The following is a 27816-nucleotide window of genomic DNA, read 5'->3' on the forward strand; positions in this document are numbered from 1 at the left end:
AGAGCTGAAAGTCTGAAGTTTTAGAAGTCCATACCACTCCCAGGGTAAGCCTGGTGGGCACAGCGTGCTCCTGTAGAGAAAAAGCGCAGAGGCCCTGGAGCTGACTGCATGCTCTGAGGATCCCCTGGATCATGCTGGGTGAGTTCCCCTTCTTGGAGTGCATTTGAGAGAGGCAGCACTGCCTCTCAAGGGACAAAAGAGCTGTGGGTGCCATTGAGCTGCCCCATTCATTAGCTTATGAGCAGAGATGACTACTGAGGGCAGCTAACCTGGATACTGGCTTTTTGCTACACTTTATCATAAACTCCAAACCCCTGCACGGTCCTACAACTGCTTTTCTGGAACAAACTAGTACTAGCCAGAGCTTGGTGAGACCTTCCCCCAAAGGATCTGCACCAGGTTCCTAAAATTTGTAGTTTTGAAACCCAGCTGCAAGTCTAAGATAAAACAAAGGAGCACTAGGCCACCAGGTAGGCAGAAGCCTTAGACACAGACAGGGTGAAGGCAGGGATTTCACGGAAGTCAGAGATACAAGAGAGGAAACTGTTTGCTCTTCTGTGAAGACCTCTTGAACTGTGTAGGTGTGAACTCCCCTGTCCAGAAACGAGAGCAGGCTGGCATCATTTTTCACCACTCGCATCAGCACAGACCTTCAGGGAGGGAGAGACTGCATACAGTGGAGGCTGGAGCAGCTTACACCACACCCTGCCCCTCTGTGCTCTCCACCTGTCTTTTTAATAGGGCAAATATAATTGAGAGAGCAGCAGCAGGTCCCTCCCCCAGAAGACCAGCTGCATGCTCTAGGTCTACTCATCAGAGTGCTACAAAGCTTCAGCTCTAGTGGAAATAGGCCCAGGAACAGGCTTTCCTAACACATAAAAGACAGAGACCTAGACGAAATGCCAAGATGGAGGAATTCATCCTAAAAGAGAAAACAAGAAGAGGTCACAGGCAGGGAGGCAATCGAAATAGATATAAGTAATATGTCTTAACCAGAATTTAAAACAAAATCATAAGTATAACTAGCTGGCCTTGAGAAAAGCATAGAAGAAACCAGAGAAACCCTTAGCACAAAGATAAATGACCCAAATACTAGTCAGTCAGAAATAAAAAATGCTATAACCAAGATGCAAAACAGATGGGATTTGTGATGACCACAAGGACAGACGAAGAAGAATGAATAAGTGATTAAAAAAATAGAATTATGTAAAATAATAAACCTGAAGAGGGAAAGAAAAATTTGGATCACAAATTCATATTTAGGAAACTTAATGACTCCATAAAATATAATAGCATTCGTATTATAAGAGTCCCAGAAGAATAAGAGAGAGGAAAGGGGCCGGAAGTTTATCTGAGCGAATCATAGCTGAAAACTTCCTAATCTGAGGAAAGAAAGAGACATCCAAATCAAGAACGCACAGAGAACTCCCATCAAAATAAACAGAAGCCTGCCAACACCAAGACATATCTTAGTAAAATTTGCAAAATACAGAGATAAGAAAAGAATACTGAAAGTTGCAAGGGGAAAGAAATCCCCTAACCTACAAGGGAAGACAAATCAGGTTAGCAGCAGATCTATCCACAGAAACTTGGCAGACCAAAAGAGAGTAGCATGATATATTCAACATGCTAAATGGGAAAAATCTGCAGCAAAGAATACTTTATCCAGCAAGGATGCCATTCAGAATAGAAGGAGAAATAAAGAGTTTCCCAGACAAACAAAAACTAATGGAAACTTCATAAACACTAAACCAGCCATGCAAGAAATATTAAAGCAGACTCTTTGAGAGGGAAAGAAAAACCAAGAGCAACAAAGACCAGAAAGAAACAGGCAGAATCTCCAGAAACAACTACTTCACGGGTAATTACAATGTCACTAAATGCATATCTATGAATAATCACTCTGAATGTAAATGTAATAAATGCTCCAATCAAAAGACACAGGGTATCAGAATGGATAAAAACAAACAAAAAAACCAAGACCCATCTGTATACTGCCTCCAAGAGACTCCTTTTAGAGCTAATGACACCTCCAGATTGAAAGTGAGAGGATAGAAATCCATTTACCATGCTAATGGACATCAAAAGAGATAATAGCCATACTTAATATAGACAAAGTCACTTTTTAAACCAAGGACTGTAACAAGAGATGAAGACAGGCACTATATCATAATAAAGGGGTCTGTCAACTAAGAATATCTAACAATTATAAATATTTGTGCCCCCCAACTTGGGAGCACCCAAACATATACATCAATTAATAACATAAAGAAACTCACTGATAACAATACAATAATAGTAGAGAACTTTAACACCCCACTTACAGCAATGGATAGATAATTTAAGTAGAAAATCAACAAGGGAACAATGGCTTTGAATGACTCACTAGACCAGATGGACTTAACAGACCTATGCAGAACTTTTCATCCTAGAGCAGCATAATACACATTCTTTTCCAGTGCACATGGAACATCCTTCATTATAGATCACATTCTGGGTCACAAATCAGGCCTTCACAAGTATAAAAGGACTAAGATTACACCATGCATCTTTTCTGACCGCAATTCTATAAAACCTGAAGTCAACCACAGGAAAAAATTTGGAAAGACCAAAAACACGTGAAGGTTAAAGAACATCCTACTAAAGAATGAATGGATTAACCAGGAAATTAAAGAAGAAATTAAAAATACATGAAAGCAAATGAAAATGAAAACATGACAGTCCAGAACTTTTGGGATGCAGCAAAGGTGGTCATAAGAGAGAAGTACATAGCAATATAGGTATCACCTCTCTAAAATAAATAAATCTTTAAAAAAAAGAAAGAAAGAAAAGAATTCATCTCTCTTCTTCTCAAACTGTTCCAAAAAGTAGAAATGGAAGGAAAACTTCCAAACTCATTCTATGAGGACAGCATTACCCTGATTCTAAAATCAGACAAAGACCCCACTAAAAAGGACAATTATAAGCCAATATTCCTGATGAACATGGGTGCAAAAATTCTCAACAAGATATGAGAAAATTGAATCTAACAGTACATTAAAAGGACTATTCACCACAATCAAGAGGTATTTATTCTTGAACTGTAGGCTGATTCAATATTCACAAATCAGTGTGATACACCACATTAATAAAAGGTAAGAACTACATGATATACTCAAAGGATGCAGAAAAAGCATCTGACATAATACATAATCTATTCTTGATAAAAATCCTCACAAAACAGGTTTAGAGGGAACATACTTCAACATCATAAAGCCTATTTATGAAACACCCACAGCTAATATCATCCTCTATGGGGAAAAATGGAGAGCTTTTCCTCTGCCGTCAGGACAAGATAAGGATGTCCACTCTTACCACTGTTATTTAACATAGAATTGGAAGTCCTAACTTCAACAATCACATAAGAAAAGGAATATACAAAGGAATATTACTCAACTATCTAAAAGAATGAAATCTTGTCATTTGCAACACTGTGGATGGAGCTAGAGTGCATTATGTGCTAAGCAAAGTAAGTCAGAGAAAGATAAATACTGTATGATATCATTCATATGTAGAATTTAAGAAACAAAACAGATGAACACAGGGTAAGGGGGGAAAAAAGATGGAAGCAAATCACAGCCTCTTAAACTATAGAGAACAAACTGACAGTTGATGGAGGGGAGGTGGGCAGGGGATGGCCTAAATGGATTATGGACATTAAGGAGCACACTTATTATGTTGAGAACTGGGTGTTATCTTAAGTGATGAATTAAATTCTACTCCCGAAACCAACATTGTACTACATATGTTAACTAACTAGATTTTAAATTAAAATTTGGATTAAAGAAGAATCAAATATGGTAATTCAATGTCACTCCCTAGGAATCTGGCAAAATAACTAAATATATATGAAACTAAGGGAAAAATCTGTCATCAATTTAGAGAAATGGTCCATACTTAGTTTATAAATCTAAAAACAATTTCTGCTAGATAAAATACAATAAAACCAAAAGACTCAGAGTTCTTTGAGGATTACAGTGTTAATTTGGCATTTCCCCTTTCTTATCCTAGAAATAACTTCATGGATTGAGGGGAAAAGAAAATAGCATAACATAAAAATTTTTAGCCATAAAATAAGTTGAAGGCAGTCAAGTGTAGCAAAAATAGAACACTGATAGGGGAGGGGTAGAAATTGAGAAAAAAATGTCATGGCTGCCCATGACAATAAAACACAACAAAATACCACCACCACCACCACCACCACCTCCCCAAAGAATAAACTCCTAAGTAAAAACAACAAATTTCTCAAAATTGAGACATAGAATGTAGAGGAAAAACTTTATGGTCTGTTTGCAACAGTGGAAAAAGGCAGCAGAAGTATCCCTGGTCCTACTATGTTTCTTAGTAGGAAGAGGAAATGTGGAACAAGGAGTCAGACAGACAATAATTCATTATTGGTTATAGAGATAATTTTTAATAACAAAACTGACTACCTCCATAGTCAGATGGGTGGGACAGCACAAAAAAGGGTCACACACACACACAACTCAGGCCTATAGAAAAATTCCAGCTAACGGGAAACATGATCCTGTTTTCTCTTCAACAAGAGCCTCCTACAAACAGCTGATAATGAAGAGATTAACATCTCTTCAAATACCATGGGATATGTACAAAGGTGCTCCAAGAAAAAGGAGGAAAATAACAGGATGAACAGATGCTAAATACAAATACACACACAAAGAGTTGCCATTAAACACTTGAAAACTATGACCAAATAATTTTCCATGAATTAAGTTGTATCAATGTATCAAAATACATTGTACTACTTATAGAATGTTATGTCAAAAATATTTAATAAAAGCAATGGTCTCCAATAAGCTCTTCACAAAGTAGAGCTGTACAAGCTCAGGGGAAAAAAAAGGAGAAAAAGAAAACAATTTAAAACATCAACTGGCAAAGCTAAGGAAAAAAAAAGAATAAAACTGTTATAAAAATTAAAGCACAGGGATCCCTGGGTGGCGCAGCAGTTTGGCGCCTGCCTTTGGCCCAGGGCGCAATCCTGGAGACCCGGGATCGAATCCCACATCGGGCTCCCGGTGCATGGAGCCTGCTTCTCCCTCTGCCTATGTCTCTGCCTCTCTCTCTCTCTCTCTGTGTGACTATCATAAATAAATAAAAACTTAAAAAAAAAGAACACATTACAAAGCTGCAGTAATCTTTAAAGTGTAGTAATGATATGTGAATAAAAAAAAAAAAAGAAAGAAAATCCAGACATAGACTCAGTTACCTAGAGGGATTTTTAATTACATCAAGAACTGACAAAATATCCTGAATATATGGAGCCAATGAAGAAAGATGTCAAGGATGACTTTATATAGATATTTTGTTAGAAAAATAGGAAGGATCAACTAAGTAAAAAGGCTTTACGTTATGAAGGTATAGGGAGACCTAGTGGTCTTTCTGCTTTCTCTAGGCTACTTATCAGTGAACAGGAGGTGAAACTGACCCTAAGTGTCCTCTGGTTTATGCTCAAAAGAAGGAGTCTATAGGATCTAGAGTACAATGAGATGGTCCAAGGTGAACTGGAGCAACTCTGAAAGCAAATATATGCCAGACTGGATTCTCCTCATTAGAGAATGAGTAAACAGAAACTTTAACAAATCATGTACGACTTTTAAGATCCTACAAGTAATAGGAATGATGTAAAGCTTAGCAAATTTGGTCCTGCAATAAATTAAAAAACAGCAGACTGTGACCAAGTACAGTTCATTCCAGGAAGAATAGTTTAATATTAAAACATCTCCTGATGTAATTCATAACATCAGTATGTAATAGAAAAGAACCATATAATCATCAGATCAGATGCTTAAAAGCTACTTAAGATTCAACATCCACTCTCTATCCCCTGCCCTCAAAGAAATTCTAAGTAAATTAAAGAAAGGTTACTTCTTTAATTTGATTTTAAAAACAAATTTATCTCCATGCAAGAGCTAAAAGCATAAACAGGAAATACATTCCCACTAAGGTCATGAGGAAGGCAAAATTGCCTATTATTTTTTAACATTTTCTAGAAGTTTAAGCCGAATGTAAAAAAAAAAAAAAAAGTTGAAAAAAAAAGCCATTATGAAAAGAGGTAATAATGTTCCTTTAGAAGATGATAAGGCTGTTTATTTGGAAACCACTCTTCCATGACACAAAATTCAATTTACTTAATTCTAAGAAATATTGGTTGAATACCTACTAAGTGCCAACCACTGTTTAAGCACCCAGGATACATCACTGAACACAACTGCATGAAAATCCCAGGCCTCATGGAATGCAAAATACTAAAGGGAAAGACAATATAAAAAGTTAACAAAACACAGTATGGATACAACTAAAGCAGGAAAGAAAGTGAATAGAGAGTTTTAAGAAGGAGGTGATAGGGATGGATAACTAAACGCAATTTTAAATAAGGTGGTTATGGAAGACCTCACCAAGAAGGTGACAAACACTTCATGAAGACCTGTTAGAAATGAGGAAGCAAGCCATGGAGCCATCAGAAGGAAAAGTGTTTCAGGCAGAACAGCTTGAACAAAGAACCTAAGGTGAGAGCGTGTCTGGCATGTTTGAAAAGTGAGGTGCCCAGTAAAAGTGAAGAGGAATAAACAAGGGAGAAGTATTAGGAGATGAGGTCAAAGTAATATGAGGGGTCCAGATCACACAGGACTCTCTAAGGCCATTGCAATAACTCCAGATTTTTCTTTGACGACATGAGAAACCACTGGAGTATGGTTTTATCCTGATGAGAGAAACCTTGTGAGTATAGAATCGACGTGATCTGATTTGTGTTTTAATGGGATAACTCTGGTGGCTATATATAAAACAGACTGAAATTAGACAGGGACTGAAAAAGATACACCAGTTTTAAAAAGCTATAGCCATAATTTAGATAAGATAGTGGCTTAAAACAGGGTTTTGTTTGTAAAGAATCTATTGATCAGAAAAATGGCTCTGTAATAAACAGACTCTAGGATCCCCAAGATGCCCACCCTCCTGGCACTCATGCCTTCCTGTGATTCCCTTAAGTATAAGCAGGACCTCACTTGCCTCTAATCAGAGAATGTTAAAGGTGAGGAAAGAGATAGGATTATATGATTAAGTTACATAAGATTATGTGTCCTGCTTGAAGTCTCTCTTCTCTGCTGGCTCTGAAGGAACAAAGCAGTCATTTGGGGGAAGACACATAGCAAGGAACTGCAGATGGCCTCTAGGAGTTGGGGATAACCTTCAGCTGACAATCTACAGAGGCCTCTAGCCTATAGATAGCAAGTAAATAAGACCCTCATTCCTAAGATCATGAGGAACTACATTCCACCAACAGTTTGTGTAAGTTTGAAAAAGTTTGTGTAAGTTTGAAAGTTACCTAACTGAACTTCACATGAGACCACTGCCCCAGGTGGCATCTTGATGTAGCCTTGTGACACTGTGGACAAAGGACCCAGCTAAGGTGTACCAAGACAGGAACTGGCATAATAGATAAGTGTTGTTTCAAGCCACATGGTTTGTGGTAATACCTTATAGACAAATAGAAAAAAGCTCCAACATTTATATCTAAGAAACTATAAGTATGTATCATTTGGTTGATATGGAGAAAACAACTAGAAACAAGAGGAAAAAAGCATGTGTATGTAAATATATATGAGATACATGTATATGAGAATTATGTAACCAGTAACAAAATACAAAAAATAATTTACATATAACATACCAGTAATAACCATTTAAAACATTACCATGGAAAATGAAATTGTGTTCACAATAGCAAAAATAATAACATAGAAGATAACAATGAGAAATGCATAGGCCTATATGTAGAGTGCTAAAACATATCACTATAGGATGTAAAAAATTTTACTAGACATAGTGCCTATCTAGATTAGAATATTAAATATTATATAGTATAGGGATCCCTGGGTGGCACAGTGGTTTGGCGCCTGCCTTTGGCCCAGGGCGCGATTCTGGAGACCCCGGATCGAGTCCCGCGTCGGGCTCCCGGTACATGGAGCCTGCTTCTCCCTCTGCCTATGTCTCTGCCTCTTTCTCTCTCTGTGTGTGACTATCATAAAATAAATAAAAATTTAAAAAAATTTAAATATTATATAGTATATAAATATTATGAAGTATATTTGATTCAGTTAGGAAGTTAGTTTAAATGTACATTATGTAATAATTTAAGGTTTAAGCTTCTTATAAGAGTTCAACAAAATGCATCCACTAATAATCTAAAAGGAATGTTTTAAAAGAGAGTAATATAAATGAATGAATAATTTGTATATACACATTAAATGTTTATCAGATGCTTTTTCATGTTCTAAATTTGGGAGAAGTATAACATATTTAGTCTCACAAAAATTCTATGAGGAATTTCTGTCTCTATTTCACATATGAGGAAATAGAAGCATAGAGAGGTCAAAACTCTAAGTCTAATATTACTCTGGCAATGTGATTCCAGAGCCCATGTTCTTAACCACAGATTGATACTGCCACATACTATAATACATACTGAGGACCATAATATTAAGCTACAAATATTAAATTCACAAAAGATATAGAAGGCCTCATTGGAAAAAAAAAACCATTTAATGAGAGTAAAGAACACTTAAATAGAGATACATATCATGTTTACAAATTGGAAAACTCAGTATTATAGAGATGTCAATGAACTCACTATTGATCTAAAGAGTCACTCCAATAATAATTAAAATCCCAGTGGGCTGGTTTGTGTAACAGACTGACTGTAAAATTTATATGGAGGGGTGCGTAGGTGACTCAGTTGGTTAAGTGTTCAACTCTTGGCTTTGACTCAGGTCATGATCTCAGGGTTGTGAGATCGAGCCCTGTACTGGGCTCTGGGCTCTGGGCTCAGTGGAGAGTCTGCTTGAGATTCTTTCACTATCCCTCTGCCCCTCTCCCTGCTCTCTCTCTTTAAAATAAATAAAATCTTTTTTAAAAAATTATATGTAAAGGAAAAAAGTAAAAGTAGCCAAGATATTTTTTGAAAAAAAAAGTAGAAAGAATTGTTCTATCAGTTGTAATTTATTACAAAGCTATACTAATTAAAACAATGTGATACTTGTATAGTATGAAAAAGATCCAATTGAACACATTAGGAAATTCAGAAACAGACTTCTGCATATTCAGATACCTGTTTTGCAACACAATGAAAAATTATGCATATATGTATGTATGCAAATAAATATGTAGCTGACATTTCACATGTAATAGAGTTGTTTATAATAGCCCAAAGTAGAAAACTGGAAATAACCCAAATGTCCACCAACAGCATAATATATAAACAAAACACAATATATTCATACAATGGATTATGCAGCAATGAAAATAAATTAACTGAAATACATGCAACATTAATCTTAGAAATAATGCTACACAGAAAAGGTCAGGCATGATAGAATATACGGTCTATGCTACCATTAATATAAAGCTCCAAAAGCAGCAAAATTAAAATACATTGTTTAGGAATACATGCCTATGTAGAAAAAATATAAAGTAAACCAAAGAAGTAAATTTAGCCATGAAAGTCAGAATAGTGGTTACCATAAGGGGGAATGAAGGGACTCATGATCAAACAAAATCAAATAAAAAGAGAACTAATAAGTTCTCTTAATATGTTTACTCAATGGGGATTATGTGGACATTTATTTTACAACAATTTGTTAAGTTATAGGTTTATATTTTATGTAATATTTATATTTTTAATATTTCAGAAAAAAACAACTATTATCTACGGATGCAATGGAAAAAACCAGTCATTACATCCATAAGTATAAACATGTATGCAACAAATAAATCTAGAACATTTATAAAAAATGCATGCTCTAATAATTATGCAAAAAGATTCTTGTAAGACTCAATAACAAATAATACTATTTGCTACTCAATTATGTAATCATCTAATAAACAGATCTTAATGGCTCATTAATTATACCAGCATATTTATATAAGCTAGCAGTCAGACTAAACATGGAAGGAAAAGCCTAATTTTTTTTAGCCCAAAGATAATATTAAAGCCAAGTTTACAGAGTAAATAGAAGTGTGCAGATTATTATTTTATAGCCATTGATCTAGAAAAATGACCAGAAAAACATATCTCAAAATGTAAATATGAGTATGTATATAACCAATTGTCCATTTTTTATGAACAGACAAAAAGTATTAAAAATAATTTAGTTAGTTTATATTAAAATATCAACAGCAAGTTACACAGGCAAAAATTTCAGAATAGTATGTGTATTTAATACATGTCTTCACGCTGAGCAGAGGCTCATGGCTCCACCCAGACCCAGGCCTTGACCCCACCACCCTGAGATCATGACCTGAGCTGAAACCAAGAGTCAGACACTTAACCAACTAAGCCACCGAGGCGCCCCAACCCTAAGAAACTCTTAAAGACAGAGAACAAACCGAGGGGTGATGGAAGGAGGTGGGCGGGGGATGGGCTAGACAGGAGATGAGCGTTAAGGAGGGCACTTGTGTGATGAGCACTGGGTGTTGTATTTAAGTGATGAGTCACTGAATTCTACTCCTGAAACCAATATTGCACTGTATGTTAACTAAACAGAATTTACTTAAAAATTAGAAAAAAACAAAAAGCCATTAAAAAAAAACAACAAATTGAGAGGTTTGCCACCTCCGTGAAGTTTAAGTCGCTTAAGTTGTTGTAGCCTAGAATGTTAAGACATCACATGCAATGTGCACAGTGCATTACTGAATCTTCTGTTTATTAAGAAGAAAGTAACATAATGCATAATTTTAGCCTCTCTGAATTCTGGAAGCAGTATCTGCCACATTTGGGTGTGCTGCTCGGAACTACCTATCAAGTAACCCTTAACCCTCAACTTTATGTGACCCAAAGGCTGGAATAAGCTCTGAAACCTAGGCAGGCTCCAAGTCAGGAAAATCTATCACTTGAGCCCTTAGTCCAGCAATTCAATGTTGATGAAAGTCTCAGTAATGGCTGATAAGAGCATTACAAGATTTACACAAGATCTCCTATGATTTTGAGAATCCATGTTCTCTTTGTTAAATATTCTTGTTTAAGGAACATAATCTCCAACACTGGTCATCACGGCCACTTGGTTCGGAAGCCCATCTGAGCAAGCACTAGGGTAGCTAAGGAAAGAGACTGACCCATCAACAAAAGGAATTATTTTACCTCCTTTATAGAAGGAGAGAGTCCCCTTCAAGGGCTTTGATATGAGTCAAAAATATTATCTCAGTCTGGATATATTATCAGAGGAGCATCTATATACCTCTTCTACCAATCTTCTTAAACCAATCTTCCAATCTTTTTTTACTCTGAGCCCCTGACCATCCAGGATAGCCATTAGGCATGTTCTATAAGTTTATATCAATATCTGAAGTCGTATCTCTGTCCAGACTAAATAAATAGGTAGACATGCTACTTCAAAATTTTCCCTCTGAAAAGCTATAAAGCTATAGTAGCCCAATTCTAGCAGGTAGCATATCATGCAGCACCAGATTTAGTTTTTTCTTACTCCCTTGTCACCTACTTAGAGAAAGCTTCCCAGGAGCCATAAGTAGAGTCATGAATGTGTGAGCCACATGTTCATACAACTTACTTATGTTCTCAGAGCCAGTTTGATCCTTTATAAATACCACTTGCATCTGGAGGTAGAGTTATATGCATATAAAACTTTGTTTTGGAAAATCATATACCCAATACCTAAAAAACACCATATTCAGAGTATCTTGTAAGATAGCAAGATAAAGGTACATTTTAATACTAGTGAATATTGTGGACATTTGGTCAGTGCTTCTTTTGTTGTTAGTTTCTTGGTAAAAAGTGCTGTTTTATAGATTCCATGGCTTAATTTAGCACAATAGCCAAACTTACATAGGAAATATCCATGATCTAAACAACATGAATTCTCTCGTCAGGGACGATCTAGCTAGTTACCATAGACTGCCCAAGTTGCAATAGAGAAAGACCAACATGGGACTCAAAATATAGCACATGGTCTGGAGAGACCAATCAGCTACCTGGTGGCAGGCTAATTACATTAAATGACTTCTTAAACCTGATATGAAATTTGACATCCACGGTCACCATGAGTCTCTACCAAATCTAGATCTCACCAACTCTGTACATAGTGATGTCTTACTGAAGGTCACGGTACCCATAAACACCACTTCTGACCAAGAAACTAACAACACACAATATTCACTGATCTTATAATGTACTCTCACCTCCCTGAAGTGGCTTATCTTAGATAGCAGTGAAATGGCGTGCTGAAAACTCAGTATGGCCTCGTGAAGGACACAATACCTTGCAAAACTGATGTGCTATCCTACAATATACTCTGAACTACCAACCAATATATAGTGCTGTCTCTCTCAGAACTGTAATATGGGTCTAGGAGCTAAGGGGGAGAAGTAGAAATGATCATTTTTCTGTGGTTTTCTCACCCTCTCAACTCTATAGGATGCAGCATGAGGGTAGAGGACTATAGTTTTGAGATACTGTTCCAAAAAAAGAATACTTCTATACTTCTACCACAATATTCCTCTAACATTTTGAGGCTCCTCAAAACCCTAGACCAATAAGTAAAATAAAGTAACTTTGTATGCTAGAGGGATTCACCATGATCATAAACAGCCAAACACACAAACAAAACCCTACTACTGTGCAACTGAGACACAGGAAAGTCAAGTATAGTGTTCACAGAGCACTTTGTAGTACCTCCTAATACTGCCATAACTAGCCGTAAAAGTTAAGGAAAACGAATGCAGCTCAATATAGATAAGACCATTAAAGGCTCAAGAACCACTAGAAAGCTCAAGAACCCAAGGAAGCTCGGGGTTGTCCTACTAGATTAAAAAAAAAAAAAAAAAAACCCTAACCAGCTCAGTGTGGTTGGGTATCAAGGGAAAACAGAATGAGTTACAGAGGAAAGAAATTATAAATATGAACTAGAGCCTCATATCCACTTGTAGAGACAAGGACTATAGCAGCTAACCATATTTTCAACCTTGCTCTGGTTTAAGCAAATACTTGTGTATTAACCGATTTCCTTTTTCATTTCCTTCACCACCAATTTTACATAGGGTGTTGATTTGTAATTTAGTCTATAGGCTAAAGGATATGAATAAAAGTGACTGTAAATGAACTAACAGGGAATGAAAATCATCAAGAAATTTATGCTAACACTGAAGAGACTCCAGATCTCCCTGTTAGGGAAGAGAACCAGGTCACTTTTGTTTGTGGGAGGGAAATTATAATGTGCTACTGAAAGAACATTTATTGTTATCACTGTTGTTTGGAGCTTTAATGCTCTGAGGCTTAAATGACTCAAAATATTTTAAGTGGCCCACAGTAAGCTGTAAATATCTGACATTGTTATATTTTATAGGAACATCTTGAGATATATGACTGCTAGATATACAGGGAAAACTAAGCAAATGGAAAAAATAGGTCTTCTTAAATGCTAAGAAAAGTAAATTTGGGGAGGAAAGGAGTAATAGAATAGAAGAGAGATAATAGGAATAGGAAAGGAAAAATAGAATGGAATAATAGCTCTTGAATTGGCAGAGAGTAACAGTTAACCCTTTCAGGATGATACCCTTTCCTCTCAATTGCACTAATTACCCCTGACTCATGATTTCCAGAAAGTAAACCCCCAATGTTCTGCCAAAAAGAAAGAACCATCACCCAGCTGGATGGGGTAGGAATAGAAAGAATGTGAGGACATACCTGAACCTTTTAATTTCAACCCTATTATTGAAAGTCTTAGATTTTTACCTAGTCCTCTACTTCCATTTATATCCTCATTGGTAACTCTGGTTCCCAGTACTTCTAGAATGTTCTGATACATGACAAGTTGCTTCTGGGTCTCCCCTTGTCACCCTGGGTTTTAGCTTCTCTGGCCTACTCATTTACAACTATTCATTTGTTTTGTAACTCAAGTTATTTTATGGAATTTTCCATCCCTTATGAGTCTTGAAAAACTTCCACACCATCCTTTCTTACTAAGAAAGTGTCTCCATAAAAAAAAAAAAAAAAAAAAAAAAGAGTAAACCAAGAAACAGGAAATTGGATCCTAGGGTAAAAAGGGATACAGCTCAGAAGAGAAATAAAAAGCAGTTCCCTGAATGATGAAGAGAAATCCCAGAGGGCTAACACACAGAATCAAAAGATCCTGCAGTACAAAATGAAACAAAGGGATGTGATACGAGGAAAAGAGCTAATATATTACCTGATGTCTTTTAGCTTATTGTATGTTTCCCAAACGTGAATAGGACATGAATGTGAAAATCTTGAGACTATAAAAACATAATTAGAAAGAATGACTATAAGGCACCTTGACATTTATGTTGTAAAGCACTACAATGTTATAGGTCAGGTATTACATTCTCTGGAACCAGACTATTTGGGTTCAATACCAGCTATACTAATTACTAGCTGTGTCACCTTAAGCAAATGGCTTAACTTTTCTATAGCTCAGTTGAGTCATTTGTAAAAATGGGAGACAAGAGTACCTATACCACAGGGTTATTCTGAAATAGTTTAAATGTGAAACCAATATCAGTACCTAGGACATAATAAGAACTATATAAGTGCTAGGCTATACTGTGGCAGAGGCAGCAGTATATTTTTTAATGATAGTCTAGGCATACATTACTAGATATATAAAAAATGAAGGAAGCGTAAAATCATGCAATTATTAATTTCAAGAAAAATAAAGTACTAGGAAAAATAAAATATAGTCATAGAATACTACTCGGCCCATAAAGAAATAATATTTATATAGACATAAAAATATAACCTCTTAATGGTGAATCAGGTTTGTGATAAAACTATAGAGTAGGGAGAGACAGAAAGCAGAGGACATCTAAATCCTAAGCTTCTAAATCTCTAAAGACAAAATGAAATCTAAAGTTTAAAAAATCAAAACATAGTATAAACATGTTACTCAAAAATCCAGAAATGAATACCAAAAAAAAAAAAAAAAGAAGCAGCAGCAATTCAAGAAGTTGAAAGTGGTAGCATCTGAGGACTAGTACTTGGGAGTAGAGAAGGATGGGTAGAGGATGACTATTCATTCTTTTTTTTTTTTAAGATTTTATTTATTTATCCATGAGAATACACAGAGAGAAGAGAGAGACAGAGACACAGGCAGAGGGAGAAGCAAGCTCCATGCAGGGAGCCCGATATGGGACTTGATCCCGGGTCTCCAGGATCACACCCTGGACTGAAGGCGGCACTAAACCACAGAGCCACCTGGGCTGCCCAAAACTATACATTCTTAAATGCTTTTCCATACAATTTGGCTTTTTAGACTATATACCATTATTACTTTATTAACAATAAATAAAAAATAGTGTTTGGTAGATGTGACATAGACCATGAACTAATATCTTTTCTAGCTGCTCTGCCAAAAAAGATAAACATAGATTCTGTGCTAGAAGTAGAAAGTAATTTTAAGCCACACAGAATCTCGTCCTTTAAGCAGTCCTTTAGTTTTGCTCAAATAGATAAAACAAAAACAAATATATTTGTTTTCTAAGCTCTAAATTGTTTTTAAAAAGTTCTTTTTACCTTATTAATATTTATCTCTAATGTAATGAAACTCAATATGATCTAATTTTTGCCATACATAAAAATGTTTTGGATAAAGAAGTTAGGAAAAAAAGATTTAAATGCCAATTTGGCACCCCAAATGAGTTTATCTTGCTTGTGTATGTTGCTAAAAATATGCAATTCTAGAGTCTGTAATTAAAAATCAATTTGTAGTTTCATATATAGAAAACTTTCAGTATTGAATGATATAATTCTTTCTCCATGAAATACAGTTTTTATATTGAAATAATATAGGCATGAGCATAACATTCCTCTAACCTAAGGATGGTTAAGAATATCTTAAACTGCTAAGCCATGATGAGCAGGACCAAAAGTTTCCAGGGTATGTGACACTGAAAGCAAAGGCAATAAAAGCAAAATTAAACAAGTGGGAATATATTAAATTCAAAAACTTGCACAGCAAAGGAAATCATCAACAAAATGAGAAAACGACCTACAGAATAAGAGAAAATATATGCCAATCATATGTCATAAGGGGTTAATAGTATTCAAAATATTTGAAGAACTCATACAACTCAACACCAAAAAAAAAAAAAATCTAATTCAAAAAATGGGTAGGGGATCTGAATAGACATCTTTCTAAAGATGACATACAGATGACCAACAGTTACATAAAACGATGCTCAACATCCCAATTATCAGAGAAATGCAAATTAAATCCAGAATAATATCAACCTCACACTTATCAGAATGGCTGTGCTGTTGGTGGGAATGGTGACTGGTGCCATCTCTAGGGAAAACAGTATGGAGGTTCCTTAAAGAATTAAAAATAGAACTACCATATGATCCAGCAATTCCATTTCTGGATATTTACCTGAAAACAAAAACACGAATTTGGAAAGATTTATGCACCCCATGTTCATTGCAGCATTACGTACGATAGCCAACATAAGCAAACAACCTAAACGTACACCAATGGATGAATGGCTAAAGAAAATGTAGTATATATACAATGGAATACTGTTCGGCCACAAAAAAAAAAAAAAAAAAGAAATCTTGCCATTTGCAACAACATGGATGGACCTTGAAGGTAAGTAAAATAAGTCAGGCAGATAAAGAAATACTGTATGTTCTCACTAACATGTGGACTCCCAGAACAACCAAACTCATAAATACAGAGAATAGACTGGTAATTGCAAGAGGTGGGGGGTGGGGGGTGGAGACAATGTGTAAAGAGAGTAAAAAACATACTTCCAGTTATAAAATAAATCCATCATGGGGACATAATGTATAGTATGGTGACTACAGTTAATACTGTATTGCATATTTGCAAGTTGCTAAGAGAGTAAATCTTAAAAGTTCTCATCACAAGAAAAAGAATTCTGTAACTATATATGGTGGCAAATAGTAGATTCATGTGGTGACCATTTCACAATCTATACAAATACTGAATCATGTTGTAACCTGAAGTGGATATATATCCATTATATACCTCAATTAAGCCTCAACTTTGGAAAAAAAATAAATTAGAGAGGATATGAACCCCAAGGTACCTTAACCACTGTCTGTAAAAGACAATGTTCAAGGAAATAATTTGCATGCAAACTTTTTAATAAATGTATAGCTTTCTTAAACAAACTACAAAACCAACAGATTTAGCAAATAAATATTAACCAAATAACCAAAAAATACCTAGCAATCTGATGGACATGAAGGCAAAGAAAATGATATTCCCTCAGGAAGTTTAAGTTTTAGTCAGGGAGATAAATAAGTATTAAATTTGTGGGAATGGCCATAAAGGCAAAAGATATGCAGTAAAAGGACAAGATCAAAGTGTGTTATAATAAGTTATGGAGGAAGTAATTCATAAAGCAAGCCTTGTCTTGAAGGATGAGTCAAATTTTTATAAGATGACAAAAGTGAAAGCAATATTCAAGACCAAAAAAATAGATATAGAGGCAAAAATAAACACTGAATTTGAGGAGATAAGAAGTCTAACCTACTCAGTGTTAGTTCAGGCTGAGGCAAGGTGGAAAAGAGTGTATACAGGAAAGGTGTAGATATATTATGGAGCTTCCTGAAAGCCACATAAAGAAGTCTGGAACTGCCAGTTACTTAAAATATAGGAAGGTGAGGAACTTTATAAGGATGTGTTTCTTTTTTGCATTAATTACCTCACTTTTTTATTATCTTAATACCTATTCCTCATTAGGTAGTAAGGTTAAAGAGAATGAGCATCACATATTATTTACTCATCATTACATCCCCTACATCTAACACAGTGCATAACAAGCGCTCAATAAATATTGGCAGAGTAAATGAAGCAGAGAAGAGTAAACTAACAAATTATAAATATTAATCTGCAGTCATATTAAAGAAGTACTGCATATCTCATGTCACTATACTAAGAAACCTAGATTAGTTTAATCTCCCTCCTGGGTACAGAAGAAAATAACATTGAGGACTCAGGAAGCAGGTTAGGAAATGGCAGAAGAACATCCTTCCAACGCAGGCGGAAACAGGGAAGGTGGGAGGCCAATGAGAGCATTAATGTCCTCATCCTTCATAGTAGAGAGTCAATCAAGACTGTCTAAAAGTGAAATATAATGTTCAAACCACTTGAAATGTTTTCCATACTCTTTTCTTCGTAACCTAGAAGAATCTCTGTGGAAATAATAATCCCTGGAGTAAAAAAAATAGTTATTTGAAATTCAGCAATTTCTTCTGTCTCACTAGTTTCCTTTTCTATAAAATTCAGTTAGAATTTAAAATGGAAACTATATTACAATTCCATTTTTATAAAATAATCTCCATATATCTATTCTTCTGTCTGTATACATACAGAAAGATGTCCAGAATAATTTTCCTCAATGTTAGTGTTACTTTCAGATAGGTGCAAGGGATTAGGACTATACTTACTCAAAAAGCATTAACTATAGAACTGCTGGATCAGTATATTGCACACCGGAAACAAATATGTAACACTGTATGTTAGCTATACTGAAATTAAATTTTTTGAAAAATGTTACTTTCAGAGTTAAGAAGAATGTCACTTCATGTATTATAATTTAGTCTCCTGTGTTGTTTAATTTCTTTATAATAAAGATAAATCGCTGTTTGAAAAGCAAAGAAAAAAAGTTAAGATGACTTTCAAGACTGAGCAACTGAATAGTTGGTTGGGCCACTTAATGAGATGGAAAGAGACAATTTGTTTCTGTTCTGTTTGTTTTTGTGGGAGGAGCTCCAAGAGTTCAGTTTTAGACATGTTAAGTTTGTGATGTCTGAGAAATGTATGAATTGAGATGTCACGAGAGAGTTGTCTTTTTGAATTTGGTAGCTCCGAATAATGATTTAGCTTAGGGATATAATTTGGGGGGCACCCACAGACATACAGGATACTTAAAGGCAAAGGTGTCAGTGGATGAATGTGAGGCAGAACAAAAAGGAAAAAAATGCAACCGGGACAAAGTCCTGAGTACTCCAAATTCCAGAGACTGCTTAGAGAATGCAAAAGAGAAAAAACAGCAGCCATGGAAGTGTCACAGAAGCAAAGAGAACTTTCACTCAGAAAGAAATGGTCCACTATATCAAATGTTGATAGTTATAATAAGAGGAGAATAAAAAAGAGAAGACTTCATTACATTCATTACCATAGAAGCTACAAGAAACTTGAGCAGGATGTGCAACTCTGAGAGTAGAGGGTCAATATCAAGTCTAAGTGGGCTGAGAAGTAAAGAGGGGTGAGCGAGTGGGGACAGTTTGTACAGATTACTTGTTATCGTGAGAGGAAGAGAAACAGGACAGTGACTTCAGAGATGGGAGGTCAAGGGAAATTTCTTTTTTAGTGTGCTTCACTGTAAGATATAAAACATGAAGGCATGTCTGCACCCAAATACCAAAATTAGAAAAGGATAGGCTAGAAGTGGAAACAAAGAAGATAGGAGGGCTAGTCAAAGGAGCAACCTTCTCATATATTAGTCATTTACCATACAAGATTTCTATCTGAACAAATTAAAATTCAAAAATTTATATAGACTATGATGCTATTTAAAAGTGAAAATCTACATTTCATTCATTAAGTCCTGAATTAGCCTCATCTAAGTGCTGCGGCAAACCTACAGAAACTGTCTTAAACTTACCCTTATTCACTAGGGGAAAAAGTGAATGGAACAAGCAATGCTAAATGTAGAAGGCAAATACACTCATGAGATGATCTACTAAAGGAACAGCACAATAAAGCTACAATTAGAAACAAAACAACTGTAGAAAGTAAAGAAACAGGTAAGAATCCAAACACAGAGAAACATGAGATTTACAGAATACAAAGCTATGATATAAATTATCACTATTGGGCCCCAATGACTAATGCTAGACTGAAATTAGTAGAAGAAAGTAAATTAGCTAACCTCAAATGTATGACTTAAAAATACAACTGAATATTATGAGCATAAATTTTGAAACACAATGAAATAAGCATATTGTCAAAAAATATTAAAAAGCACAAAAAATAAAATACAAACTTTTCCTCAGAAACTGATTTGGTCTTTTTCTTTCTCTTATTGCTGATGCTGTAACATAGCAAATTACTTGGCAGCATGTAGAAGACTACTGGGGTACTGAAAGAATTAAGACAAAATTTACTTCCTAGTCAAACAAAAAAGTCATATAGAGCAAGCAGATATAAAAAAACAATTGAAGTACTATTGCTACTACATCAATTACGAACATTTTTATAGCGCTTGCTACAGCCAGCACTGTTAGTAAGTTCTTTTAATTTATCCTAGGCAATTCTCATAACTGAAGAAAATAATATAATTTTCCTCCATTTTACAGATGGTAACTGAGATCTCAACTCGCACAACTAGTAAAGAGCAATTAGTCTTGGCTCCATAGTCTATGTTGCTAATCTAAACCACCATACTACACAACTCTATTACATGTATCGACAATGCAAGGTCAAGTTTTCTCATGTAGAACAGAATGACTCCATTTGGATATTGCACTCCATTCGAAAAAATCACATGCTATGCAAATTAATATATTTTATTCCCAGGAGCATTTTACTTCTTAGATAGCTTTTTACATGACTTAAAATCCTATTATTATTCTTTAACAAGATTACTAGAGAAAAATGCCATCCTTTATGCAAGGAAAAAAACAAAACAAAACAAAAAAACAGAAAGACATTCACTCACTGTATCAGTGAAGAGGCCAGAATCTATATTCTATAACTACAAAACTCAGAAATATACTTGCTATGCAGAAAGAAGTTCTACTGAATAGATTTTTTTTCCTAGTATTCTTCATCACTGCTTGGTATATGATGTATCTGATGCTATACATGGAAAGTTAAAATGTAATGTGAAAATACATTTTAAGATAAAGGGCACACCATTCAAAGAAATAAGATAGCTATAGTTTTTCCTACCTTCTTTGAACTAAAAAGTCCAAAAATGAAACTCAGCTATTAATGGTAAAAAAAAAAAAGTTTGAGTATAATATACACTACCACCAAAGACTCTAATTTTAGAAAAGTGATTGCTTTATTTCTTAGGTAGAGTATTCTCAGGGATTCCCTCCCTGTTGCCTAAAAAAGTTATTTTGCCAGTAGAAAGTGGGGGGCAAGGGAAGGGAGAAGAATCACAAACCCTATGAAAACTGGAAATCTCTTTAATTCAGCTGTTTATAAAAGTGGCAATTCATAGAAAAACAAATTATAGATCTATATATGACCAAAAATATTTAAACCTTGGGAAAACTGAGGTTAAGGAGTCATGGTTAACATCAAGGAGCAAAATTTGAGCCTCAAGATAAATCCTGCATGGGACGCCTGGCTCAGCAGTTGAGCGTCTGCCTTTGGCTCAGGGCCTGATCTCAGGATCCAGGATCAAGTCCCACATCGGGCTCCCTGTGAGGAGCCTGCTTCTCCCTCTGCCTGTGTCTCTGCTTCTCTCTCATTCTCTGTCTCTCATGAATAAATAAATCTTAAAAAAAAAAAAAGACAAATCATGCATTTTCAGGCCTCTTTCAAGTGTCTATTATAGAAGGAGTCCAAGTCCCATGAAATACTGGAAAGAACCAGCTGACTCTTAAGCTGAAGAGTCTGCAAAATGCAAAGGCATTTTGTCTGTAAATTAAACAAAAGTGGGAGACATGGTCATAATACAGAATCTAAATGTAGACAAAATAGACAAAAGTCATTATATAAACCCTAATAGATATTTACTTTGTCTATAAAGTTACAACTTACCTTTAAACATGCTTTAAAAATTAGTTCATTTTAAATGCTTTTTGAAAGCATATAGAACATATCCTTAACTATCTCTACAGAATAGAAAATGTACCTCAGGTAAAATTTAGCACCTTACCTTAGACCAAAGATGTGTGATTGTTCATAGTTGAATAAAGAACGAATCTTAGCTTCTGAATTCAAAATTATAAGTCTATCTAGAATATCCTGAAAAAGAAAGACTTGAGTAAGACTACATACAATGTAAAGACCAAATCAAAGATTTGTTTAGATTTAGTTCTCAACCTTGGCTTTACAATTGATCACCTAGAAGGTAGTTAAAAAAAAAAATTACTAATCCCATGCCTCATTCTTAGAGATTTTGAATTTATTGGTCTAGGTGTGTCTGAGCATTAAGATTTATCAGAGTTCTTGAAATGAGCCATCTCATGTTTAGCTAAAGTAGAGAATCACTAACTTATACCCCATTCTGGTACTGTGTGCACAACTCATGCAACCAGCTAAATAGTGATCAAACTGCTAAAAATGTAAACTACTTTGAAAAACCAATATGAAATCCACAAATGTGAAGCATGAACAGTGGATTTGAAAAGTTTTATCTGGCAGCTGAGATTTAGCTGAGATTTTGTTGTTGATGGTATCTGCTCATGTAAATCAGTGGTTTCCAACCCTGGTTGAACACATTGGAATCACCTAGAAAACTTTAAATATATATATATATATACATACACATATATATATAAACAATGCCTAGGCTCTATCTTAGACCAATTAAGTCACTATCCTTGGGGTAAGATTCTGATATTAATATCCTCTTAAAAGATTCACCAAGTTGTTGCAATGTGTAGCCAGGCTTTTATTAAGTATCATGATGCACGTACAGGGAGAACCTGATTACCCAGGTGCCACCAGCCATTCCATGTCCTAATAATGTAAGCCTGCCATACAACTTCAAGCATTCTCTACAAGTCTTTTTATAATGCCCTGCTTTGTGTGTATCTTTGAGCTTAGGCCTAAGAAATTTATTCATAGATGAATACTTGTTTCTCTCGTTCATTTTCCTGACCAAGAAACTTGCTATCATCCAGTAAGCTCAAACTGAAGACATTTCTATGACCAGTAAGTCAAAAGGAAAGTTTTGTTAGGCAGTGAAGTCATGTAATATTTACAGATGTCTACGTGGATGATAGTACATATGTCATATCATCAAATGAATAAGAAGCATGGAAATGACTTTGCAAGGTTGAGGAAATAATGAATCTTGCAAAATTTGAAAATACTAATTGAAAAACTTCTGAAAAATACTAATTGAAATATAGTAAAAACTGAATTTTGAGTCAACTTGTACAATAAAAGTTTATACCTAACACTTAGGAATGCATTTATTATTCTACACATACCTTGTAAAAATGTGCAAATCCTTAGCACAAGAGTCTCTAATCAGCAAACATTAAATAAACTGCCTAATAATGAAGAATAAAAAGATTGCTATCTTAAAATCTGTCATTTTGTCTGCTTCTTAACTGGGCACTCCTTGTTTCAAACATTATGATAAAACATGAGCTAAGTAACTCATTCATATTCCCAGCTTCACATTCAGATTCACAATTATTTACCGACTCTCTTCTTTTTCCTAATTTCTTTTCTGACAGTCCTGATTAGCTACAACGACAGAGCCATGGAGGTCTCCTTGACTTGTCCAGGTACCTGGGTACTATTAAGTAATCTTTGTGGTATATATATGGAGAAACTTATTTTCTAGGTGTTTCTTAAAATAGGTAAATACTTTTTACTGCTTAAAATAATTTAATAAATTATCACTGTTTTTACCAAAATCTCCACAGATTAATCTAGAATTATGTATCACTGGCCTTCTCTTATCTGAGAAAAAAGAATCTGCCTGTCAGTTCTGTGCACAGTAGCTTCTGGAAGGATTACTATAGATTTCTCTTCATTAGTAGGATACTAGCATAATGTGACTGAAATCCATCCAATTATCTGAACTCTAAGCTCACACTGTGACAGCCAGTAACACTTTGGAACTCTATAAGTTCTAGTTCCAAATCTAAGTACTAGATACTTTAAGAATAAAAGAGAGAATGTATTACTAGCAAGCTAATGGAAGAGTAGATTGCAGTGATCTATCAATGATAATGCATTTTCAGAGAACAAATGTTACGGTAAATAATTTGTTCTTTAAGGAGGATTACATTGATGGATCACCACTTAGGGAAGAAAACGAACCTCCTGGGAAGCCTGCCTTATGGAGAACTTCAGTTCCTAAGCACTGGAACATGTGTCAATAAGGCAATCAGTTTTCTAAATCGAGCAGCATCTTCCTAACAACAAGCTAGTGGCAAGTAAGGCCTAAGACTCAAAAAAACAAAAACAAAAACAAGTCTGAAATTCTTTTTAAAGGATACCGTCCTGCTGGAGAATACATTCAATGATCAAGAATGCCAGCAGGAGACCAAAACTAGAAAAACAAAGGAATATCCATTCACATAAATACATACCTGCCTGAGTGCCTGCTGTTTACAAGTGTCCCAATGGCCATGTATGTGTTATTTGACCCTTTTTACTTCAGAAAGGGATAAGTAAAAGATAGGGGATAGGTAGGTTGATCATAATGTCAATCCTCCTACACTTGCATCACTAGGGGTGGCTTGTGACTGGGTATCACATAAACATCTGCAAACAACACTCAACCTTTAAGGTTTTTCCTTGGGATTGTTCAAGTGGGTCTTAGTCTATTCTGGCTGCTGTAACAGAGTAGCATAGGCTGGGTGGCTTATAAACAACAGAAACTGAGATGTCTGGATGGCTCAGTGGTTTAGTGCCTGCCTTCGGTTCAGGGCAGGATCCTGAAGTCCCAGGATTGAGTCCCGTATCAGGCTCCCTGCATGGAGCCTGCTTCTCCCTCTGCCTGTGTCTCTGCCTCTCTCTGTGTGTCTCTCATGAATAAATCTTAAAAAAAAAAATAAACAACAGAAATTGTGTTTCTGGGACACCACCTGTGTGGCTCAGTGATTGAGCACCTGCCTTTGGCTCAGGGCGTGATCCTGGAGTTCCAGGACTGAGTTCCACATTGGGCTCCCCACACGGAGCCTGCCTCTCTCTCTCTCTCTCTCTCTCTCTCTCTCTCTCGAATAAATAAATAAAATCTTAAAATATATATATATATTTTATATTATATGTATTGATTTTGGATATATATACATATGTATATGTATATATATCCAAAATCAAGGCACCATAAGTTTTTGTGTCTGGCAAGGACTCACTTACTAGTTCATAGGGAGTCATCTTTTCACTGTGCCCTCACATAGCAGAAGGGGTAAGAGACTTCTCTGGAGTCTATTTTTTTCAATTAGCAACAAATGCACCTCGATAAACCTCAATGGCTACAATACTGCCATTGTGCAAAGCTGGAGTCTATTTTTCTTAAAGATACTAATCTCTTCCTGAAGGCCCACCTCCAAATATCATATTGGGGATTAGGTTTCAACGCATGAATTTTGGGGGTATACATTCACTGTATAGGAGGGAAGTATAAGAAAAGGTCACTCTCCTGTTTGTGGCATAGTGAGTTTAATTGTGATCCTAAGAAAAGATATGTCCACATCCTGGTCTCCAGAACTTAAGATTGTTACCCTATTTGGAAAAAAATGAGTGTTTGAAGAGGTAATTAAGAATTCTGAGATAAGACCATCCTGGATTAACCCAAGTGGGCCCTAAGGCTGTGACAAGTGTCCTTATGAGAGAAACGGAGATTTAGGGCAGATGAGGGAGAAAGAGAAAGCCTGTGAAGATGGAGAGCGGAAACTGGAGTTATGTACCAACAAGACATAAATGCCTGGAACAACCAGAAGCTGGAGGAGGAAAGGAAGGGTTATCCCCTGGAGTCCCTAGAGGGAATGTGGCCCTCTTAACACCTTGATTTTAGACATCTGGTCTCTAGAGCTGTAAGAGAAGACATTTCTATTGTCACCAACTACCCAGTTTGTGGTCATTTGTTATGACCAGCCATAGGATACAAAGACAAGGGGAAATGGCGAAGATGTCAGTATAGAGTAACAGGTAGTCCTGGGTACCCTCCTACAGAGAACACCACCTGGAAAAGAAAATACTTAGTGATAATTATAGCAGACAATTCTATTGTGCTTATTAACTGCCAAGCAGTGACTTGAACTTTTATATTTCATTTAATTCTCATAACCCTGGGAAAGGAATGTTATTTTCTCTCTTAACAGAAAATTAATGTTTATCTTGCCTGAAGTCACATAGTTTGTAGATGGCAGATGGTATCTAATCCAGGCAGTCTGGCTTCAGAATACAAACTCCTAACCACTACACTATGCACAGCTTTCAATAAAGCCAAGACAGAGGGCAGTAACAGGAAAGATGACAGACACACAGACAGATGTGAACCTGACCACATTTGAAGTTCTACTTCCACTTGTCCCTGCTTTTGGTTTTGTTCTTTGCTCCTGTGGCATAATGAAGTCCACAAATATTTTATTTAGCATATACTGCACATCTACTGTGTGCCAGGCACTATGCTAAATACTGTAACCATACTCTCAGGGTTGAAAAAGAGCTGAAAGGTTGGATACTATTCCCATCCAACAGGTTCTTGGATCTGATCTGTAGCATCTCAACCAAGAACTCAGGACGAGGAACTCACAGAATTCCAAGGTAGTCAGCTCTGATAATAAGCAAGTTCTCCCTTAGGTTAATTCACTGTTTATACTCCTCCATTATGCTAAGGGAACGATAATCCGCTATCACTTCTTATTAAGAACATGGATTACTCCTGTCTTTGCTACAGGCATCCACAGTTTCCCAGTTATCTCCCACCTCATGACTCTGCACAAGCTGCAGATGTTTATTAGAGCCAACAAATTTTCTTAATGTAGGTCAATAAACTTCCTCTTCTGCTGAAACTAATTCAAACTGAGTTTCTCCAACAATCAAAGGGGTCCTACCTAATACAATCACTTATGTAACTGCAAATTAAGTGATAGGAACTGAAAGCCAATCAAAGATTGTATGTGTCAGAAAGAGAGAATATTTTGTGTCCTTGACCTTTAACTCACTAAAGTAAAACTTGAGAGCTGTTTGCAGCCCAGGTTTTGGTAGATGCTTGATATGAAATCATGAGAAGTTAAAGTCTAACACCTCTAAACAACAAAGAATTCCTCAAAACTACGAAAAAGAACACAAATAGAAAAGTAATAAAAATAAATTGAAACACCACTGAGAAGTCGAAGGTCATGACGCACATAAAAAAAAAACAATGTGCTGTTCACAAGAAAAACATACCTTAATACTCTTCTCCTGTCAGACAGATATCTAAACCTCCGATAAAAAAAATTGGGGGGCAGCCAGGTGGCTCTGCGGTTTAGCACTGCCCTTGGCCCAGGGCGTGACCCTGGAGACCCAGATTGAGTCCCACATCAGGCTCCCTGCATGGAGCCTGCTTCTCCCTCTGCCTGTCTCTCTGCCTCTCTTTCTTTCTGTATCTCCCATGAATAAATAAAATCTTTAACAACAAAAAATTTAAATAAATAAACCTCTGATCACATAAACTTCTTAATGAGATTACTAGAAAGTAGTCACTACCTCTGATCACATAAACTTCTTAATGAGATTGCTAGAAAGTAGTGACTACTATATTTCATTGATGGGAAAACATAAAGATTAGTCCCTGTAAATAAGAATCTAACGACAGGAACACCTGGGTGGCTCAGTTGGTTAAAATCATCTTCAGGTTAGGTCATGATCTCCAGGTCCTGGGACAGAGCCCCAGGTCTGGCTTCCTGCTCAGCAGAGAGTCTGCTTCTCCTTTTCCCTCTGCTCCTCCTCCCCCATTCATGCTCTCTCTCTCAAATAAATAAAATCTTTAGAAAAAAAAGAAATCTAGTAATATATACTAAAATTATATACGAATTTACCTTTCAACCCAGTGATCCCACTTCTAGAA

The 27816-nt window shown here is 35.9% G+C and overlaps 1 protein-coding gene and 1 pseudogene across 2 annotated transcripts in view; both read right to left on the minus strand.

Moving 5' to 3' along the window:
• The window catches only part of TBC1D32 (TBC1 domain family member 32), a 209355-nt gene that overhangs the window by 79960 nt on the left and 101579 nt on the right, over positions 1–27816 (minus strand). For both annotated transcript variants that reach the window (XR_008662516.1, XM_055310422.1), the window contains exon 23: positions 21949–22037. Coding sequence is in view for 1 of the 2 variants with exons in the window: in XM_055310422.1 (XP_055166397.1) it covers positions 21949–22037 (89 nt within the window). In the remaining variant the exon portion in view is untranslated. The remainder of the gene's footprint in view (positions 1–21948; positions 22038–27816) is intronic.
• On the minus strand, positions 25055–25260 carry LOC129501136 (U4 spliceosomal RNA; annotated as a pseudogene).

Source organism: Nyctereutes procyonoides, unplaced genomic scaffold (genome assembly GCF_905146905.1).
Source record: "Nyctereutes procyonoides isolate TBG_1078 unplaced genomic scaffold, NYPRO_anot_genome, whole genome shotgun sequence".
NCBI lineage: Eukaryota > Metazoa > Chordata > Mammalia > Carnivora > Canidae > Nyctereutes > Nyctereutes procyonoides.